Consider the following 23,786-nt stretch of genomic DNA (forward strand, 5'->3'; position numbering starts at 1 on the left):
TAGCAATACATTTAGTAAGTTATTATGGGTTAGGTTCAGCAACAAACTGGTGGATTTTTTTCCCGTAAATGTCATAGCTATAAATAAAAGTTTATAGGTCAAATTTAAGACAAAATTTTTTTGAATATGTCAAAAAGCTGATCTGCTAGAAAAAAAAACAAATCCATCTCAACTGAAAATTTGCTGTTGACCAGTTCAATTACTGAATACTTTTGTAATGAAAAAATGACTTCCTCACTAATTTTTTCTTGTAATATCGATTTGAGTGTACAAAGAGTCTTCGTCTCTGCTCTGCCAGGGAAAGCAGAAATTGGAATGGACTTCTTGAGTCAAAACTGAGCAGTCATTCCCTCGTTGCTAATCTTTCTTCGCTCGCACAATGCTGAAGGTGGCGCCCTCGTGCTCAGCCACAAACACACACAAACAAATAAAGAGTAAAACAGCCTCTGGGCAAACGGAAGTGTATTTCACCCCAAAACACAGAGCCAATCAGGCACAGAGTAAGAAAAAACAAATAGAAAAGCAGAAGGTCAAAAGGAGGGAGCGGCACCAAGACTAAAGCGAGCCGCCATCTTGTCCTCTGTCCTGTTTTCCATCCTTCTTCTTTTTCCTTCACTCTACAGTTTGTCCTTGTTGTTGTTGTCTCAGCATGTATCCAGTGCTGTGACGACATTTATTTACATTATTAAAAAAATAAAAAAAAGTGTGCTAAGTGGGTTAGTTGTACATTTACAGTGCTGCTGTTACAATGTAGTGGTCTATTTTTGTTCCACGCACACACAGTGGCAGACACTTGAACACTCTTGTGTATACAGGAAATACGAGCAGGAACAAAAGGGCATCGGTTCAGTTCAAAATGAACATAAATTGCACAGTTGGAACGAGAGGTTTTAGAATTAGAGGTGAGCATTTTACTCCATTTTGCTTCTCCGTCGTTCATCATCCGTCGGTGGCCTGGGTAGCCGTCCGTCATTTCTTCAAGCCCAACCGAATTGGAAGTGTCAGTTGGCCACTCCGTCCGTCCCATCACCCTCACCCCAAAAATATGTCAGCAAAAACGAGCGTCCGTCAGTGACTGAGAGGTCTGTCACTGACGGAAGCTGTGAGGGACAATTATCGCAGCTGCCGAAAATCCACCTCCGCCATTATTTGTGTCCCGTCAATCTGACGTAATGCTCACCTCTGGTATTATTAACAACATGTGGAAGTGCTCATAAACACTTTGGAGCAGGTGGTGTGAAGATCCGTTTTTTTTTTTAATCAGAGGCCATACAACATGCATTGTACAATAGGGTGTGCACACTTGTGCAACCACGTGATTTCAGGTGATTATTTTTACTTCCTGTCTTTTTAGTGAAGTTGCACAGATTACAGGTGATTGACAGCCGTGAAAATGTTTTGACAATTTAAGCATCTCATTGGACATCCATGGCAATCACGTGCCAATGCAGTCGCAGGTTGGTATCATAGGTGAAATAATTAATCACATGAATTGAGAATTATTTTTGATAACCTTTTAGAGAGTAATCAGATGAATCGGTTATCTGAATTTTATTATGCCTAATATCAATGTCAGCCTAAAAAAAAAACCCCTTTGATATCGGGCGCGCTGTGTTTTTAATAACGACTGAATCGCCGATCACGAGGTCCTCCCAAAATGTTGTTTACATGCCACGTCACTAGAGGGCGATGTCACTGAACAGATGTTAGATTTTACAGCTGTCCACTAGCAATGTTTAAACGACATTTTCCAAAACTTAGAATTCATTTGAAGATTGTATTAACCAAGCACTACTGGTTCCATCGTCATCAGCGCGCCTTTCTGTGCTATACCACTTTTCAGGATGAAAATATTAAATCCTCCCCACTTTTAACCGAACAAACGACAAGATTCTCGCAAAATCACACGCAAGCATACTATGCTTCGATAGGACGTCTCGAGGGGAAGGAAACACCGGGGCAGTAGTTTTCTTTCACCAGCATCGTTGTTCTTCCACAGGCATGATGACCGCGGATATTTTTCCAAGCCTTTTTGTACATTTCTGCAAGCTTTGCGCAAACTTGTGTTTATCGTTAGTAAGACGAGATATTTATCATGTCTTCCAAACGGAGAAAACTTGAGTGCAAACATAGCCGCGTCAATTACGAAAAGGCGCACGCTTTGAATGGCCTGGATTACGATGGTGGCTTTGCGTTAGCATATGAATAATGTTAGCTAGCACAGTTACTACATCCATCACCTTGCTTATGACTCTGACGAGTAATTGTTACCATAGCGAACTGAACCGAATTGTACCGCTTGGTGGAAGCGTTTGGGATGCCATTTAGGTGATATCTTTGATCATTCATCCATGTGCTGGTAGAATCTTTGTCCTCACTAGTCTGCCTATTCTGCGCATTTGTACAATGACTGTCTCACTCGTAGGGCTGAACAATTTATGTTTTTTTTAAAGTGCTATGCAAATAAAGTTCAGTTGCGAATTTTGTCATTTTGTTGCAGTTGAATGATAAAAACACTCAAAGTCAAAATGTTTAGTAGGTTAAAAACTCTCGGCTCTTTCATATTAGCGCGAGCCTTACCTATAAGACGAAACATTCACGTACAATAATTCTGCTATTATTTACTGTAATACAAATAAAGTTATTGCTTGTGTTTGTGAAAAAAAAATCGTAATATTTATTCGTCGTTATTCTAAATCATTCAGCCCTAGAAAGTACAGTTGATTTGTACTTAACTTTTAAATTCAATATATTTGCATTTAATCTTTAAGAAGGATTTAGAAATCTGAATAAAGATTCATTTATTCATTGCGTCTGATTAAAAAAAATATCTCTGTAGACGACCTTGAAAATATAATCGCATATTAACTGTCGAAATTGAATTTTTCAAAATGGTTCCGCCGTCTCGCACAAGTGAGGTGTTTTTTTTTCCATTCTCATGACATTTACATACAAGCAGGACAACTCCATGTCACGAGTGAGGCCAAACTGCAACACTCAACAACTGTCGTAGTGTTACCAATGATGCTACAGATGTTAAGTAGAAGAATTTGATGTCACCTGTCGTACTAATAGCAAACAGTTTGCCTCACGAGTATGCACGAATAACTCGACAAATGAAGAAATCCAAGCGAGAAGGCAAACGGATTGACATGAGATCAATATCACCATCTCCTCTCTTGCTCCAAGTTCACCGACAGGACACTTGTGCAAGTTCGTCTCATCGCGCCGCGTATGACCACAAGGAACCAGGGACATGTGGATCCCTCCCGCCCTGCCTCCTGACTTGATTTAGGGACCGTCTTGTCATTAGTCCTTTTGACGTCCGTAAAAATCTTGAAGTCTTCAAATCCCCCCTTCACATCTGAAAGGGAAGAAAATGACTCCAATGCACGCTGACGATACTGTACGGGTTGGGATGTGTCAGATGGGGTGGGTCACGGCTCCACAGGTTGCGTTAGAACCACTCAGCGGGTCTACTACATTGCTCCACAGGTTAATACAGCCCAGTCCCGTCAGGCTTCCACAAGTTTTTTTTTTTTTTTTCCCTCTCTTCCACGCCCCCACACACACAAGTCAAGAATGCTTTGAGCGTTACTGCAGCATGATGTCCTTGAGGTTCTCCTGCAGGATGGTGTCCTTGACAGCGTGGAAGACAAAGCGGATGTTTTCGGTGTCCACCGCCGTGGTGAAGTGGTGGAACAGCGGCTTGCCTCGGTTTCGCCTTTTACGGCTGAACGACTGCACCAGAAACGCCTGTGGGAACAAGACGTGCTAACAGTGAGCGTGTGTGTGTGTTTCCACGAGATTGTGTTGTTATAGGACGTGATTTAAAGGTGCTTGGTTTTTGTCAAATACATTTGTCCAAAAATGCAATTTATAGACCAGTGTGGAATTTATTTTCATGATGCATTTTTTGACTGGTGCGACTTATGCCCAAGAGCTACCTACATAAAAAATAAAATAAAAAATAAGCTCATAGTCAAGCTTCCATAAAGTCCCAGTTCGGAATCGCATCCGATCCCAAATCCCTGATTCCTAATTGAGTTGACAGCAGCAAACGAGTTCAGGGTGGATTTGAAACTTCCGATTCAAACTATGGAAGTTGTTATTTTAAGTTTAAAATGGATCAGTGGAGACTGGAATTAAGGTACGAATTGGCTGCAAAAAAATGAACGCCGGATCACAATTTCTGGATTGGAATCATAATAAATCATTGAACTTTGTCGCATTTCGGAAGCCCCAAAAATATTTGAAAACCACCAAAGAAAGTAGAAGAAGTAGAAGAACTCTCAAAGTCAACCTGAGTATAAGTCTTATGACCAGCCAAACTACGAACAAAAATCTGATTTATAATCCAAAAATGCAAAACACCTGATGCTCTATGGAACAATAGCATAATTAAATCTAATTGAAAGTTTTCAACAGTTTTCCGATATTAATCAGTTGAAAAACGCGATCAGCCCTGATTTCCCAAAATGTGATGCGGACAACTCAACACTTGGTGGAGTGTCGGTACCTGCACGTCCTCTAGCCTGCGCGGGTCTCCCCTGAACTCGGGGAAGTTCTTGCGGATGTCGGCGGTCCGGATCTTGTCCACCAGCAAGTCGGTCTTGTTGAGGAAGAGGATGATGGAGACGTTGAGGAAGAGCTTGTTGTTGACGATGGTCTCAAAGATGTTCATGCTCTCCACCAGCCGGTTGGTGCGGCGGTCCTCCATCAAGACCTGGAATCAAAGCCACCCTATTTAATTGACAGAATAATTCACCATGACGTCAAAAGCCCCGCGGGTGGCAAAAGGTTTTTCTTCTTCTAGAATCTTACAACATTCAAACACTGTTACAATTAATTGGACGATTAATCGGCGATTGGAATATTATTCAGCCAAATAGGGGAATCTGCTTTTTTTTTTTTGAATAGATAATTTGCGAACAGAATGAAGAAAATTTGGATCTTTCATGCCACATTACCCAATCATTGTCTTTACAGTCCACCCCCACAAACTCGTGGGTAAGCGCCCACAGATTCACATATTTGCGGATTCTTTTTTTGTCCCAATTAATTTAAAAATATTTCAAAATATTGTATGTTAAATGTTTATCAGTGGGGTTTTTTGGAAGATTTTAGGGGGTTTAAATTCAAATGAGAAACTAAGTACAAATTCCCCACAATGCATTTCAACAGTCCCCAACGACACAGATATTTTTAGTTTTTTGTCCCAATTAATTTAAAAATATTTCTAAATATTTTTCCTCAATTCCCTTCATAATGTATGATAAATGTTTAACAGTGTTTTGTTTTTTTGGGAAGATTTTGGGGGGTTTAAATTAAAAAAACTAATTAAAATAAAAACACAATGCATTTCAATAGTCCCCAACTATACAGATATTTTCCCTTTTTGTGGGCCGACTGCAAATAATATTCTAGTGGGTTCGACTGCACAGCAATCAAGGCATCAGTCTTCATCATATGACTTCTTATTGGAAAAGGAGCCAGTGCTGAGGCAACAGTCGCGTTTGTTCGAGGCCACCACAAAGAGAGCGTTGTGTGCTTTCAAAACCTCTGATGTCTCTTGTCCATTTTGTGTTTTTTTTGGAAAGGACACGTGGCGAGATAAAGACGCCACTGTCTGCCTCCTAGGGGGTTACGCGATCTTAGCATCTAGTACCTGGTCGTACTCTGAAGACGACACCATGAAGAGGATGGAAGTGATTCCGTCGAAGCACTGGAACCACTTCTGCCTCTGCGACCGCTGCCCGCCCACGTCCACCATCTTGAAGGGAATCTTCTTGATGACAAAGTCGTGCTCGACGATGCCCTTGGTGGCCTTCCGGGCGAACAGAATATCCTGCCTGCTTGGGATGTAGCTCTGAGGTGAAAGAAGGAAACTGGGATTACATCGAGTTATTCTTACAGCAGACCTTTCAATTGCCGCTCAACATCAACATGACTCACCAGCTGACCGATGCGCTCCAAGTTATCCAGGAAGTATTTCACAGACTCACTCTGCAGACAAGGGAAGGGCAAAAAATGAATTACAGCCGTAATATGGAATTTAGACATCAGACCATGAGCCCCTTTTCACGCCCCCTTTTTCTTGGCAAATCCTCATTTAGCTTATTAAACTTTGACGCTATTGCTCGGCAATTTAGTGCCACCCATCTGTACAGGTACAGTGAGTCTCAAAGTAAGCGGGCTCCTTTTTTGGTACACAAAAGAATCATTGCCCAAGTTCAAGGTCTGAACAACTCGTCAAATTCAAATAGACATCATAATGCAGACTCTCTCTCTCTCTCTTTCTGTGTTAAAAAATACCTGAAAAAGAGGACCTTGAAAAAAAAAAAATCATGTATTAAATCACAATTTATATTGTTCTGAATCATTGAGCTCAAGTAAGTAAAGTTCAGTTGTGTTAACGTTTAAGCTCGATACACACATTTATTCTCATAAAAAATCATTCCAAAATATTTTTGGGTGTACTTTTTTAAGTGTAATTCATCTTGACTAAATCATGATTTACAGTAAATAAACTTCTTAATTTCCTATATTTATTGTTTAAATTGTGCATAATGCTGCAGTAGCTTACAATTCAAACACATTTAGGACTAAAACCTTTGGGTTAGGCCGACTAAACGACTGTATTTCAGTGGTTTTGATCACTGGAGTGCGACCAGTAAGTATTTTTTTTTAGGCTGTGTAAAAAAATTGAGAACCACTGCTCTGGGATTCTTGGTTCTGATTCAAATTCATTTGATCAAAAGTGCAAGAACACAGGTGTCACACTCAAGGCCCGTGGCCACACATTTGCTTTGACTTGTGTTCAAAATAAGACAGAAAAAGACAACTATATGCTGGGTGACAATTGCGTTTAGCGTTTGAGTGGACAATGAAAACAAGGTTGACCCACCCACCTCCTTGCCCAAGAAGAGCTTTGAAAGTCTTTTTATCGAAATATTCGAAACAAACACAGTGATTGCACGTATAAAAGACACATTTGAACCACAGATGCGCATATCCATCCCATCATTATCCGATCCGCTTTTCCTCATGGAGCCCGTCCCAGCCGTCTTCAGGCAGCTGGCAGGGTACACCCTGAACTGGTTGCAGATGCGCAAAATACAATACAAATGAACATTAATTCAATCATAAAAAACCTTAGTGGCAATAAAAGCTTTTCCACGTGCTTTGCTGTAACCAGATTATTTAAAACCAATTTTTCCACTGATGTTGTCACAGTGCTACAAGCGCAGTGAGGCTTTGATGCAGCAAAAGACAAGAAGCGTGTGATGTAAGCATCCATTACAATTAATAAGCAGCTTGAAGGTCAAGACCGGGAGCGCGCCTCAAAACATCTCCTGTGTCGGCACTGGTGTGCTTTGTGAGCTGAGATAACTGGAGTGGACTAGCAGATAAGATGGGAGGCAGAACTAGCTGACCCACTTTCTTTCATCCATGTCGGGTTGTAATTGCATTTTGTGTACTTTCCAGTCAGATGGACAAACGGAACTTCTTGTGGCATAATCAATGATAATGTATACTGACCGTATTATACTGTTCGCTAGATTGATTGATATTTAAAGTACAAGCTAATTCCTCACAGTCTGTGACATTTCACGGAATGACATGCTAGAAATATCAATATTATGAAACTCAATTGCACGAATGTTTGTTATACACACACAGTATGTTGATATCCAGTTTGTATATATATGAGGGACTGTCACTGCCACGGGATGAAAATAGATAAAAAGTTTATAGAGTTGTATATTTTCAAGATTGAAGTTATGTAGCATATAAAACATAAGTTGTATATATTGGAGCATTTTTGTTGTATATGATATCTGTCATGAGAAAAACAATTCTGTCCATTTTTTTTCAGATTTTTTATTTATTTATTTTTTTTTACGTGAATGGGCTTTCTACATTACAGACATCCCATTCACGGGGGAAAAATAATTGGACACAGGACAGCGCCGATATTTTCCTTGTTAAAGGCAAGATTTCTAGGAATTCAGTTGTATGTTTTGAGAAAAGAAGGCAGATATTTTCAAGATTGAATTAGTAATGCTTTGAAAAGAAAGAAATTGTAAATTTGCAAAATTGAAGTTGTAATATCATAAGAAACTACATTTATATTTTTGTGAATTTTGAAAAATATTTTCAATATTAGTCATCATAGTAGACGATTAGTCATACTTTTTCCCCCCCTAATAATCAATGTACGGGGTGTACATTTAAGAGAACGTGTATACTTTCTCTTCTCGCCATGACTCTGGCGGGTACGCTTGCTTGTTATTTAGACAACTTGCTGAAGACCTAAAGCACGTGTTCGCCCCCTGCTGGTTGGCTGACCACGAGATGAGAAGGCGCATGATTAGTTAAGTAGTCCTCGCATGTTAAATGTAAACACCATCGACAATCAGTTTATTTAAAAAAATATCTGATGCGGATTATAACTCGATTAGTTGAGCTTCCCGATCTTAAGAAGTGTGTTTGTGTCTTGACTGCGACTGAACCCCTGAAACTGTCTCACGAACCCCCGGCGTTCGATTGATCCAAGTTACGGAGCATTGATCTAAAGTGTTGAAAACAGCTTCAAAGCAACTAACCCGTTTGGACAATTTCAATTGAGCTAGTCGATTATAGCGCATCACAGATAAAACCCAAATTGGTCAAATGTAACATGGATTAACTTAATCGTATAAAGCGCAATTTATATTGTGTCAGTTGAATTAATCGAGCGCACACAAAGTCTGAATCGAAGTCCGTCGAAACTTCTCACGAATGTGATGTGACTGTAGATTGAACCTTCCTATAATGACTTGCACTTTTTGCCAACTCATCAGTCTTCCGGCACGAAAAGGATGAACATCACGATATTTTATGATCTTTACGAGCCGTTATTCAATGTTTATACCCTGCACAACTAGGACTAATTAAAAGGATTTCTTTATTGACCTTGTGAATCACGTAGATATGAAATAAATGTTTTTTGGGAAACTGCAAAAAGAACAAAAGTAAATTAAAGGAGACGTATGCAGCCCCCCCCCCCCTCGCCACATTTAAGGTTCTTAAATGAGGACAATTACAGTTTATAATATTGTACTCTTGAAAGACAGAGAGTAATAACATTTTAATAGAACATAAAAGAATTGAACGTTTGTGCATGATTATTGAATGCTTCAATTTGTTCTTCTGCTCCGGTATCATGCAGTCGTACAGACACAAAAAGGAGACGGTAGCTCGTCTTGGTCGGCATTCACATCACTCTGCGACCAAATAAGAGGCAAAGATAAATAGAATGAACACCTTTTGAATGGCAATTGTTAGCTTTCTTCTGAGAGTTACGGGGTTGTTTTTGAATATTATTAATAATATGGTTTTTTTAAATGATCAGAAAAAGTTCACAACAATTGGAAAAGCCACAACACAGAGCAGAAGTGAGCGAAACTCCCACAGGATTTAAGGAAGGATTTAAAAAGACGCAAAGCTGGAATAGTATGGTAAAACCTTACGTCCACGCGATATTATCCACGGAATATTAAAAATACTCTAACGAATTGGACGGGAAAGAAAGAAGCGGACGGAGAAGTGAGAGAGAGGAAGATCCGTGCGTAATGATCAACGGGTTGCTCGGAGTTGGAAAAAAGGAGATAACTAAATGAACGTCTGACGTGTCTTCTGAAGACGCTTCCTTACCTTGAAAAGCATGATGTAAATAAATTACTTGGGCTTATTTTTTCAACTCGGTTAACAAAACCACAATTTAGCGCCTTAGCCTTGTTTTATCTTAACATATACTCAACATTTTCAAACATCTAATACGTGGCTGGCAAGTGACCGCCGTCCTCGCGTACAAGTTGAACCCGTCATCGCAAATCAAAAAAATTGAAAAATAGCACAAATAATTTCCAACATTGCTAAAGTGACACAAGCGCCAGCGATAAAACTTTATTTTTTATTACTATTCGAGGTTTGTGTCTTTTCCCATCCCACGGGAGTTTCGCTCACTTCCGTTGTGTTGTGGCTTTTGCAATTTTTGTGACCTTTCTCGGACACATTTAATATGGAAAAGTGATTTCATTTAAAATGACTAAAACAACAAAGAGACCATAAATTACGCATAATATTGTAGATAGATATAAATGTTTCCCTCTCCTCGTCCAAACTGCAAATGAAAACCAAACCAAACCCCTAATTTAAACACTTGAGGGGCGAGCAGTCCCTCCCGAGATCCAACAACGTTTACACAACCGATTAAGAAAAAAAAAAGAAAAAAAAAAATCAAAAAATTTTTTTTTCCATAAGTCCGCATTGCAAGATGCCAAAATGATTTACAAATGACGTATGTAACCAGAAAATAATCGTACTTTGACTACAACATTGAAACTGAACATCTCGTTCTTCATCACACGCGTGGACGCACACACATGCCACAGGAAACAGCTGCGTGTGTGAAAACAGTGATGAGAGACACGGGGGAGTCGGACAACTGAGGTAAAAAAGTCACTATCGATGCCTCACACACATAACAGCTCGTTTTCATCGTGCAAACTTGCCACTTCCTGTCCCGATGAAGGAACAGATTCATTAAAAGTGGCGACGTAGCGTTTTAAATGAATCAGTGTGAGCGGCCCGCACATGTCGAGCATCAACCCGAGGGGGGGCGGGACCCCGTGACCCCGCTGCTGACCTGCAATGTCACACTAGAGGAAAACACAAAGCCGTAACGCTCCGATTGGCTAAGCAGGACAAGGACGGGAGGGGGAGGGCGCGAGGGAAGGGGGACGGAATGGGGAATTCCCGGAGATGAAGGGATATGCAAACACAGACGGACACACACACACAGTCACTTGGACTTCCATCAGCAATAATTGCACATCCTGATTAATGATGCCGTGGAGACATTAAAAGTGAAATGTGATTTAAAGTCTATTTTATAAGGTAAAGAATGAAGGTTTTAATCGCTTTTGCTGCAGAGTTACAAATGGAAATGAAAATATAATGCTCTGTGGGAGTGTGTGAGTAGAGTGAGAGGAATGGCATGTATGCACAGATTAGTGGCTTTATTGCGGCAAAAACCTCAATATGCTCACATTATGCTGTGAAAGTCACATGACTGTGTGTGTGTGAGGGATCGACTGGGTGTGCCACTATTGTTTGCCCAACAAGCTGCTTGACCCCAAAGGTCACAATTGAATACGGCCAACAAGACTTTTTTTCCCCCATCATTCATAGTCGTGGGCCTAGTTGATCAAATTAATATTAAGGATTGGGGACTGTTTGCAAAATGGGACAAATGCTTCAGTCTTGTTCAAAAGAAGAACATGCCGTTGATTAACGTGATCCCATGCGTGACAATGAATTTCGTTGAATGCATATTATTCATGTAAACATGGAAAATATATTGAAGACAAATATCCTGAACGACAACAATTAGCAGGTCTGTCTTGCATCTTAACTGTGATGCACGGGTTAAGGGTTAGCTTTGGTCTTTATTCGTGGCATTAATCATAAATTAGATTGAGAGGAGATAAAAATGGAAAAAGTCAAACGAGGCCAGACTCTGTCATTTTGGCTTTTACAATTCAACAGATCTTAATTAAAGATTCAACCACTTTGTAAAGTTACTTGAATTCAATTCCGACACAATTAAACTTTGAACACAACATAGTTAAACTTCAAAGGACTTTGAGAGCGAGACCCGCAGTCTCCTTAGCCTGGTTGCTAACCAAAATTGCAAACCACAGTAAGTGCAATTCAGAATTTGGCCACACGTTTCTAGGGAAACGTTCCCTTTAAGACTGAAAGGAATCCAAGTGCCAAATTCCGATTCAATGCTCTATTTTTGTGAGACATACCTGATATGGACGTGTTTGTGTTTACGCCGATACGATCTTGTCATGTTTTATCGCATTTATGGCACTTAATAGATTAACATCTGAAAACAAACTTGCATGTGACAAATAATGCAAACTCATTTAGACGCACAGAGAAAGAGAGAGAGAGAGAGAAAGAGAAACAGTGAACTGATTACAAATCATTTATGTGTTTACAGCAGGTGTGGGCAAACTACGGCTCGGGGGCCACATGGGGCCCGTTAAATGTTTCAATCCGGCCCGCTGAACTTGAAAAAAATAAAATGAATAAACCTTGTTAATGTTTTATTTTCTAACTACTGTGGCTTTTCAAAGACATATATGTTGTTGTAATGCTTTTACTCACTTTTATTTAAAATTAAAAGTATTCTTTTTCTCCAACGAGGTGAGGTTACCAAAACACACCATCCATGTGGCAGATGTAAATTATAAAATTAAAATAAACTCTACAGACATCACTTTATGTAGGTGTAAAAAGCAGGATTACAGCATATGACTGTCAAATTACAGTACTTCCACTTTTGTTCTTTCATATTTACACCATTGCGCAGTCAAAATCTGATGCATTATTATTATTATTATTATACACAACCTCCAAAGTAGCATATTTAGAACATGTGTATAACTTTAAATTTAATTTAACAGCAGGTGTTTTTCAATATTTTTATTTTGTGTTGTTTGGCCGCCCACCCGTATGTTCGTCCGCAATCTGTGTATTTTGATGACGCGAAGCTAGCATTGACGCACTACGTTGAATCTGAGCGGTCACATCGCAGTGGTATTTCGGGCTGCAATGATTAGTCCAATAACTCAATAACAATGACAATGTGATTACACAAAAAGTTTGAAGTACAATCTCTGCCTTGAAGTGTCACATGGATCATTTTTCCGTGTTATGTTTCCGCAGTCGCACGCACCACTCTGTAGAAATAAATTGGAGCGAGAAGAGTCCATAAAAGAGAGAATGAAGCAATTTGGGGATCATTTCACACATAACAAGGAAGATGAAGTGGAATTTGTACAACAGCAACACGTCAATGATCGCAAAAACAAAGCAGCGCTCATTCAATATAGGCTGTCATAACGAGTTCCAACTTATTTTAAGGTCCCCGCATTTGCAATTACAATCGATTTACGGAACACACGATAAGAAGTTCACAAACACGCAATAAGCAAATTCATACTCTAGTGGCCGAGTTGGTCAACATGCAGACTGGCTAACGGGTGAGCCATTTAACACAAAGCCAATTTAACATTCTTATTCTCTGACGCCCATGGCACTCACTCGGCCTGGCCTCACCAAATAAGCAATTCAAGTCACAGATACTACAGTGGTATGTGAGGAGCCCAAAAGGCCAAAACCACAACTTGCACCACAGAAGCATGTTACTCTGTTCAATGCTTTTTTTTTCTTCCTGCATTACTCAATGATTCAACGCAATTGCTGTAAGCCTAGAAAATACTTCAAAAATATTGAAAAGCTGCCGCCCAACTCATATTGGCAGACATCCAAATCATATCGGATTTCATCCACATTTTGAAGAGGACTCATTCCTGTCTGCCGTTGCATTTCCCCTCCCCTCTTCATGCTGCCATGAAGCCTCTCCCAAAAAGATCCAAATTACAACCACACAGTTTAAATCCGCAGTGCTAACGGATCCTGTACTGTACTGCGTCTACTCTGTGAAGTTGAGTCTGAATTTTGCGTCATCCACTTTCCCACCAGCCCTTGTGATTCTTTCTTCCCATGTTTGTTTTAAACTGTGCCTCATGTCGCCGGGACAGGATACAGTGACACCACAGCAGTAAACCATTATGTGTGTGTGTGTGTGTGTGTATACACAGCCTTTGTACATCTGTTGAAGGCTCTCGAATAAACACTCTTACACAAGGCCAAAGACAACATCATATATTTTGAGTCCCAACAGGACTTTGTGTCAGTCAAAGGCGCTGTTGGTGCTTGGTCGCCATATCAAGCAGGGTGTTATCAGGGTGCGGTGAGAAGCCTGCAAGTAAACAAAATGCCTGCATGGGTTTGTTTTTCTCCTTTCTCCCCATACCCCCCCCCCCCCCCTTTAGTTCTCCCTTGCCTTCTTTCCGAAGTTCCCTTCTCTCTTCCCTCCCTCTCTGCGGTGTCTGCCTGTGGCTCGGATCCAACCGAGCCTGGGAAAAGCTGACCGAAAAAAGCCTCCGCGGGAGAGGAGCAAGAGAGAGAGGCAGGGTGGGGAGAGGATGGGCTGGGTGTTAGTCTTACCCCTGGCGTATACTTATGACTTTTGAAATCTGTTGCAGACTGCAGTGTGAATTCATTGTGTCAGGAAGGTGTTTTTTTTTAAGATGAAAGCAGGCAAAAAAACATGCACTGACATGACCCCAGCCGTCTCCTGGTCGTATCTTGGATCAGATGACGAGTCCTCGCACAGACAATGGGAAATTTAGACCGCACGTTGTCTGTGTGTCGGATATCATGAGATTGGCCTGGCATGAATATTAAGCAGGGACCACACTTAGCAATAATTGGTTGACGTGAGCCAGATTCCTGGCATTCTGATACAACACAAACGCAAAAGTATCAATTATCAAATATCCGAATGATGACACGGTGATCCTGGAATATTGATATTCTTTTCAGTAGCCCAAGCAAAGTTTTTTTCCGTGCATTAAATACCAAAAGTCGGGTACACACAAATGAAAAATCAGGCCAAAATTGAGCATTTCCACCCCTGTAAAGTTATTTCAGTGAGTGTTGTTCTGATACCACTTTTTGTGTCCCGATACCGATGCCACCAACTGTTTGTGCAGTATCGGACGATACCGATACTGTACCGATAATTTTGAAAAATCAAAATAAGCACAATTTTTCTTGGAATTCTAAAGAATTGCATACTCACGTGGACGTAAAATGATTCATTGTCAAATGTTCAACATGACCACCTAACACCATCACAACATACACGCTCTGATCACTTTATATCAGTTATGCTTTTCTTTTTCATGTACACTGGGTCATTACATTTGATTGAAATTTGAAGCATATTTATGTGTAAATATTCATGTGAAAATGCATTCGCTGCGTTTGAAGCATGGTACAAATGTCGATAGCCGGTATTGGGCCTATTGCAGTATCGGTACAGTTACCGATACTGGTATCGGTATCGGAACAACACTAATTTCAGTGATTTGTTACAAAATACAGGGTATTTCGTAAGTGTTACTTGACCTTACCTTCTTAAAGACGGTTGAAGATCTGAAAATGTAACTTCTTTTTCATGAGCTAGGAGACTACAGGGCTAGGCCGCAGATTGACGGCAGCGTCGTCCAATAAATCACCGCTTGACTCGGTTTTGTGTTGTGTGTGTGATAGCGCAACAGAGACACTTATTGGAAAGTTAACTGTTTAATAAGACTGCCATCGATGGATATAAAGCAGATGCCGACGGTTGGCAATGAAATGAGTTTTATTGACTTAAATTGCCTTATTGAAATTTGGCAGGTTTGCTAACAGCACAATTCTCTTGTCTGTCAAATTGAGAAGTCGTTTTAGTTTCACTTTACCAGGGACTTTAAATTAGCGGTTTAAAAAAAAACAAAAGCTGCAGCATACTGGTGATATCAGCGTGGCCCTCCAGATAAGGCGAGGCGACGTGACATAAAGCTGTTGGTGGACGTCTCGCGCACGTACAGTTTGCGGGGGCGACACGGAAGTGACTTACTGTCTGACTCGAGATTGTTTTGTCACTGATAAATGCGTAAGAAGGTAGAAGGTCGAGCTTTGCTTCCGTGTCACAAAAAGACCAACTCGCCGGGAAATAAAAAGTGCAGCAGCAGCTAAAACAGGCGGGCCGGTGGAGCCGAGAGAACAATACGGTCTGTGATCCTTCCGTGAAACTCAACCTTTTGGTTGCCATTAAGCATCTGTCGGCTCCATCAGAGAGGATTTGTTGGCGCTGACATCACGTTGCTTGCTGAGCAAAGTGCTTCCCCAGATCTTCTTCAATGCATTTTTTTTCCACGAGAATGTAAAATGGCAGCTTTTCTTTTCATTCTCCTCAGACATAAGAGAGTGGGAGACTTTTGGAGAAATGATTATCGGACTGGAAAAAACAGACAGTCTTTGCTTTTAAGTAGACCCGGATTCTTTCTTCCAACTTTTTGGGGAGGGTTTGGGGAAGACCCTTTTCTGCTCGAGCATGACTGAAATCAAGGTCTACAAAGGCCTTCTTGGATTAGATTGATTGACGGCGTGAAGCTGATTGTTAATTGTCTGGAAAACCACGGGGGTTCATTCAGTCTCAACCAGTTTGCTATCAAAAGACGCAGAAGCTTTCAGGAGGTGTTTAAACGTGTGTGTGCGTTTAATTTTTCAATTTATTTTAAAAGCGCAGGATTTGTAAGAAATAAATGTCAATATCTCATATGTCAATGTGGGCCGCATAAAATGAAGTCAGGGACCAGATATGACCCCCAGCCCTTAAGTTTGACACCTGTGTTGTAGACTTTCAGATGTTTTTTCATTTCTAAGCAAATTCACAGAGCTATGGCTCGGCAAAATTCAGCGTTGATTAAACATATGAGGATTTGCATTTTTAAAGCCCGTTTAACACTTAAGATAAATAAACGTAAATATTATACTATTTAGTAGTATATGTAAGGGTGGCAATTTAATAAGTTTGAAATTAAAATGTTTTGGTATCACAGTTTGTGGTATATTTATTGGTAATTTTAATCATTTTTGGGGGTGGTGGGGGTTTCCACAGTTCGCCGCAGGGCTTGGTCCTTATCCCTCGCAAATATCACAGGTTCACTGTCTTGCGGCATGAATGACCGTGTTCGAAAACAACCAACTCACCGCCACCCTGTAGTGACAGGCGGCGCTGCTCACATAGACAGCTGACCGTTGCACTACTCACCAGCTGGAACTCGGAGCGCCTGGCGTAGGCCTGCTGGATGCTGGCGTCGGCCCACAGCGCGCTCAGTGCCATCACGTACAGCTGGAACTCGCCAGGCTCGACGCCCACGGTGCCTGCCCGTCCCTCCCACGACATCACCAGCATGCCTTGCTTTTCGTTCTCGCAGCTCTGCCAGCTGATGCCAAGCTTGTCACGGGCGTCAACCAGGACGCGCGTGCCCTGTGGGGACAACAGGAGTGACGATTAATCATTTAATTGACAACTAATCGATTAGCAAATGTTCTACAGTGTAGTCACCGATCTTTTCGTTTCGATCAAACCTGTTTAGGAGATAGATATTTTGCTTTGAGACCCTGTTTCATTTGAATAATTGTCCAAATCTTATGAATTTTAGCCGCTTCACAGTAAATATTCTGATTAAAGAGTCCTCCATAAAAGTACAATGATTATCTTTGTGCGCAATCAAAATAAGACAGTTACACCATTTTTGTTTAAGTTACAGAACAAAACTGTACTGAGATCATGTTGTCAATTTGGAATAATATCCTTTTTTTTTAATAAGCTATTAAAATAATTATTGTCACCCTAATCAGGCCAATAGCACTGGAGTCAAACTCAAGGCCCGGGGGCCAGATCTGGCCCACGACCTCATTTTATTATTTGCTTGACTTTTATCCAGTGACTTGACTTTCCACTTAATACGACCCCAAGATTTACATTGTTATCACATCACTTCATCAAAAAAAAAAAGAAATAACCATTTTTTAGCAAAGTAAGAAATAGAAAGTGCATACACAATATCTGTATGGCGGGAGTAAAAGTAAAAAGTCTTTAAAAATACATATCCAAGTAAAAAAATACTTGGAAAAAATACTTAAGGACATTAGCACGGTATTTGTTCTTTCTTACTTCCTTACATTTCATTACGCAAGTGTTGCCTTCGGCCTTACACTTCTAAATTGACCTTTGGCTTATAAAGCAGGACTAACCCAAACACTGATGCATTTATCTTGCCTTCAGGGTTTTTTTTTTTTTCCGTGTGGGAGATCTCCTCTTGGGATCAAACAAACCGACACAAATCCTTGGTGTGGTTGTCTTATCATTAACAAGCAACCTTTAATGAACATCATTTGGATGCCACGCTGCCTTGTAATCAACAGAACAGTGTCTCTGTTGTTGCCACAGCGACATCAAATCACATACTTTACTGGTCTATATATAAAATTGGTGGAGCAGCCAGACAAGTTACTCTTGATAGTTGTGTGCAATGACAAGACAATGTTGAATTCAAGCTATGCCGAGTTTTGTTTGCAGTTAGCACATACATTGAATTAGCGTCTGACCTTGTTTTGGTCAATTCACTTAATATATATACTCTCCACTTTCTTGTATTTTTGTTTGTCTTTCAAGTAAATTGAAGACTGGAGCAAAAGAAATGCCATTTATTATTTTTCTATCACTGACAGCTACTTTAGAATATTTAATCGGCAGAATGACAGTCGACTCAGACAGCCGCACGAACAGAGGGTATGTGACACAACCGACACATTTTTCGCGAGCTCATTTTCATGTAATCAGGTCGCACGGGGCTGTTTTGCAATCTTCTCGGGAAAAGGAACTCTAGCTTTTTAAAAATGTGTTTTCCATGTCTATTTCTAGGCACAGTGTACAATGTGGAGTCTCTATCTATTGCCTCATTTTCAGCGCAACTAAGGCGGCATAACTCAATATTTGGCTCCTATCCCAACCAATGTTGAGGGTTTTAGGGGACATGCAGATGAATTGATGTTCAATTTTTACGTTGCCAAAGTACATGATATGCTGTCGCCTAATCTTGAATTGGGGGAGACGTAGGAGTGCGTGTCAACTTAATTGCGTATCATTTAAGGATGGACTTTTTTAAAAAGTCTGATGGCCGATAACAAATCAATATAAAACTATTTATTTAAATTTTCTGTTAAATTCATACGAGATTCAACAGACTTTGGGAACACTCTGCACTTTTTTTTTTTTTTTTTTAAATCAAAACAAGCATACGTGAAATGTTAACATTTTTGCCATTATGGAATTTCGGAGAACTTTATTTATTGTTGAAAACTATATTTTAAGACTTGGTGGTGACCCTGGAAGCTCCATGAACTTTGTTAGACTTTTACAACGAACGTGGATGTTGTCAAAAATTGAATTGACAATAATAAGAAAAATACATAATAATAATAATAATAATACTATTTGCAAATCTGAAAAATGTAAACATATTGTTGCTGTTCTGTGAAAAAAAACATGTCAATTTTGGTCTTATTTTTAAATATTTGTTAATGTTGTTTCTGCATTACAGACATCCCATTAACATGAAAATTAAAAACATACAAAAAATAGACATGTGTGTTTTTCACAAGACAGCAACGATATGCTTACAGATGTTTGAACAAAGTTAAGAGTTAATTTAAAAAAATATATATTTTCCTTTTTCCTGAAAATGAATATCGGCTCCAAATATCGGTTATCGGCCTCCTTGACTATGGTACCAACAATCAGAATTCGTATTGGTTTTGAAAAAAAAAAAAAAAAAACCCACATCGTTCTCTCTCCATTCGCATTCCTTAATGTCATAAATCATAATTATGACGACTCGCTTTTTGAAATCGGACACTTTCTTGTGGTGTATCATCTTTACACTAATTTAGTCTAAACTGCGTGGCCTCAATATCTCAGCTTCATTGTTTTTCTCAAAAAGTGATCACAGGCCATTCCATTGTTTTGAATAAGAAACAACCCAACATTTTTACCCGCTTTTTAAAGCCTTTAAAAAGTCATGACATCCAAAATTATTCACATATTGACAAAATGTTAGCACCGTTTTGTTTCTTGATTCTGGCGTTTTCTTGCTGGGAAAACAATCATTTTCTTGTCACGCCCCTACAAGAAATCCTTCCAATATATATATAAAATGTGTGACCTAATGTAAGCTGTGAGCGTATTCACACGATCAGACACAGCGGAAATGTGCTCGACAGCATCCAATCGGAGTCCAGCTGTTTAACTCAAGTAAAGAGAATCAGAGAATAAATGACTCTGACTTCCTCAAGAAATACTTACAGTAAAGCCTGAGTTTATAGAGCCCAGGTTTCGTCACTTATAAAACCATCGAGCCACTTTAAAGTGACTTCTGTGATCGTCTAATATCAATTTGTTCTGCTGATTCATGAGTCATGGCGTCTCAGCAGCCTAAAACACGACCGGAAGGGAAGAAACAAAGACTCATTTGGAAAAGAGCTTCCGATTTATTCCCGAGATGTGGTTTGCAGCAATTCTTGCGTATGTGTTGGCAATCTGACTGCGATGGCCCTCGGTAACCTCGGTGACTAAGTAGTGTGTGCAAGACGGACAAAAACCTAAACAAACACAGACGCCCCGCAGCTGAACTGGTGTTTACCACAAAGACAGCCGTGTCTAACACGATGTATGACACACAGCAGGCAGTAATACTGACAAATACATAAAAAAAAAAGAAATACAAAAAAATTAACCATGACTGAGCTTTGAGTCACATCCCTTGTCCACCACGGAATGAAACTTGCGTATATGCCACATGGCGTGTGTTGTTTGCAACATTTTCGATTTGTCTGTTTACTGTTTGACTCCAAACATAAAAATACTTGCTTTTTGGTTTTGAAAGCTGCCGGTGTGAAAACATGAAAATGCAAAGCAACAGATTCCCGTTTTTTGGATTCGCAAATCACAGAATGGACCTGGCCAGTGTAAAAGTTGCTTATTTTATTGGATGTTTTACATGGCAAGAGGAAGAGCAGCTTGTCAGCCTCACTATGCTATTTTCTCTCCCCTCCCTTGCATCTCTTTTTTTGTTTTAATTACCTGCTTTGCCGAGACGGGGCCTGTGTTTGCTTTGGATGCGTCTCTGTTTTCTATCTCTGACAGCAAAGAGGTATTCCGCTGGCTGATAATCTCTCTTTAGGCCCAGATAACGTTCTAAAAATCTACATGGGCATCAGGTTTCTTCTTGCCAATTATACAAAGACATATTATTTTTAAATTGCGCTCTCATATCTTTTTACACTAGAGGCTGCCAAAATACCGTAAATTGTACCAAAGTATACCTATACCTCAACGTCATGTTGGTCTTCTTCAGACGGCAAATTAGGTGCACCGATGTAGCTCAACGACTTCCGGAATCAATCAATGGACAAACAAGTCCAAACAATGTGTAGAATTCTTCACGCTCAATCGCCCAGCTCGAGTCTTTCCACAACTTTGGCGGTTATCCTCGTCTAATTACCAGTAGCTTATGTCGCACTAGTCCAGACACAGGTTGACAAAGTTTGACTTTGACAAACGGTGTAAAAAAATAGAAAGGATGTCTGCTGGAAATGAAACGACAACTATTGTCAGCGCAATATCCTCAAGAAGAGAAGTGAAAGTGAAAGAGTCGATTCCAAGGCAAGAAGATGACTGGATGGGCTTTGGAACCAAGGAAAAACTAAACTAGCTGCTGTAATACCAGTCCTCAAAGATTCAAAAGTCCATCATGTGCCATCTGCGTAGTAGAGTTCAGGAGAGCTCACATTCTAACGCTAAATCCCGATGTGGCTTTTAATGGAATCGTGGAAAATGTGGCCTTCTTAAGCCCATGGACATGTTGCCCACTTTTACATAGCAAGTCGAAATCGCTTATTTGCAAACACTTTTCGCTGCGGTAGACGAACTGCAAAGATATGTACAGTAAAGTGGAATAAGTGTTTTGTAGTTGTTTCTGCATCCATCGGCAACACGACCAATCTTTCTAACCATCTTAAATTCAACCATGTGGTTTGTCATTTTGACGGTTAAAATTGCTTACAGAGGGTCCTCGGTTTATGACGGTTCCGCCATACGGTGTTTTGAGGTTACAAAATACGTTGTGTTTTTTCTTTAATGATTGTATTCTTCTGCGGTGGGCTAACATAATCAAGATATCATGATCATATTCTTCACATTGATGTCATACGATATTCTAGTTTGAATTTTTAGGTTAGAGTTTTTATCCAATCAGAATTCAGCTAGTTTGTGTTGCCAGGCAGATTTCTTAATACCAGTGGCACGCACGATTCGCCGAGGCCTTCAGATACAATTGTACGGGCGTCTGTTCTGTGTCTCAAGGGAGCTTTTACAGTTGAGAGACAGTTGCGATAGCCAATCAGATCACGAGTTGATGACAGCAAGGCCTTCTCGCTGGCCTTACGTTGAAGGTGATGACCGCGTCTTCTGATTGGATATTCACTTGTGAGGGGGCAGCGCTAATCGGAATCAACACACCAGAAAGTCGTAACTGGTGACCGTTTGAAAATGTAAACAATATGGATTTCATTGCAGATACAATTGTGAGGCCATTTTCAAGACGGACCTGCTACTGCATAAGTGTGTGTCTGGATATTATTTTTCCAGCCGTGGTGTCATAAATGATGATATTATGAGTGGGATTTATTCAGGTCGGACTAAGTAGGTCTTCACAGAAAGGCCTATGTGTGAAATGCATGGCCCACCACTGGTATTGTTTATATATTGCCTGTTTTTATGCAAATATTTACATTAATTGTGACTTTGCTACCATGTTATCTCAGGTTTATCATAGACAACAGTGCATTCCAATTTGAGTACAAATTCAGTACGTCCCCAACTGAGGAATGTACCTCAGTCAAAAACCGAGGACCCCCTGTGCTGAAGTTATCAAAACTGCTTCGTGGAAACTGGGGCGGTACGTCACATCTAGTTCACAATCGGATGTACAGTATTGCCGTTATTCTCCAAGTGTATTTGCCTTGTGATTTTAAGAGGGTCGTCCTGGTGAATGATGGCACGTTGGAGGGGCATTGTACTGGTTTGCTGGTCGAACTGGAGCCTCTTACTATCCCAGTGTGGGCAGAGCGGATGTTCTCATCCCTCAGGAAGAGTCTGGTATTGTTAGCTAGTGAAGGAGGCCTGGCTATGGCAGCAAACAAAGGGACATTTACACACATGGACACACACACACACACACACACTCCAGGATAAAAATATGCACTGTGTCAACAAACCGTTCTATAGTGGGAGGATAATGTCAACAGTGGGACAAACAAAATTCTAATTATTGACAATTTTATAGATAAATGAACACAGTTCTATATAAATCTTTTCTAAAGTCAATTTTGTTCTAATCTGTGCATTTTTTAAATTAAAATACCTGTTGATGTGATTGTGACATATTGACATGAACGCATCAGTGGTTAAGCCCCCCCCCCCCCCCCCCCCCCAAATTACATCTCCATTCCATTAATTGTCTTACCTTCAGTATGTTTTCATAAATAGTGTCCCTGAAGTCCAGAAGTGCTTTCTTGTCAAACTCTTGTCCGTTAATGATGCGCATTTGTTTGAGAAAAGTCGACTTCCCACTCTCTCCGGCCCCGAGCAGCAGAATCTTCACCAGCCGCCTCACGGCTCTCCTCTCCCGGGCTAGCATGGCGTCGATCTCGCGGCTCCTCCGCCGAGCCTCCCGCTCCTGCGCAGCGTCCCTCCCGCGGTTGCTCTCCTTGCTGCCGCCCGCGTCCCGGCTCGCCTCAGCCGGCAGGAGACAGCGGCTAAGGGTGCGGACCACTCCCGACATAGTTTGCTTCACCAGACCCTCAGCGGACAAAAGTTCATCATAAGCCCCCGAGCTTCGACTTCTTAGGCCTACATTTAATTTCAAATTTTGTCGGGAGAAAATGGCTAATTTCAACACTCAAAGCGTTCTGGAAATGTTGTTGTCTTGGTCGGCAGACCGGACGAGTCTTGATAGGAGCGCGCCATATAAACTCAAAAGATAAAGTTTGAACTTCTACGAAATGATGAGTTAAATCCACTCCGTATCCACCAAAGTCAAATAACAAGGCAGGTCGGGTCAAATGAGTGTCGTAACGTTCAACAATACGGCGAGTGCGCTTCCAAAGTTTCCCAACGCAGCAACCGGCCAGCGGTGTTGAAC

General features: G+C 40.6%; 1 protein-coding gene across 1 annotated transcript; it reads right to left on the reverse strand.

Annotated features, from left to right (window-relative positions):
• Positions 1–430: 430 nt before the first annotated feature.
• LOC148332147 (guanine nucleotide-binding protein subunit alpha-12-like) lies at positions 431–23,786 on the reverse strand. The gene is made up of 6 exons (XM_088302273.1): positions 23,109–23,786; positions 16,790–17,008; positions 5,956–6,006; positions 5,669–5,869; positions 4,520–4,726; positions 431–3,756 (listed from the first exon to the last, which is right to left on the reverse strand). The coding sequence occupies exons 1-6, from the start codon at positions 23,424–23,426 to the stop codon at positions 3,595–3,597; spliced, it is 1,158 nt and encodes a 385-aa protein (XP_088158399.1). The 5' UTR covers positions 23,427–23,786; the 3' UTR covers positions 431–3,594.

Source organism: Idiotropiscis lumnitzeri, chromosome 8 (assembly GCF_059441095.1).
Source record: "Idiotropiscis lumnitzeri isolate Australia: NSW breed Sydney's pygmy pipehorse chromosome 8, RoL_Ilum_1.0, whole genome shotgun sequence".
NCBI lineage: Eukaryota > Metazoa > Chordata > Actinopteri > Syngnathiformes > Syngnathidae > Idiotropiscis > Idiotropiscis lumnitzeri.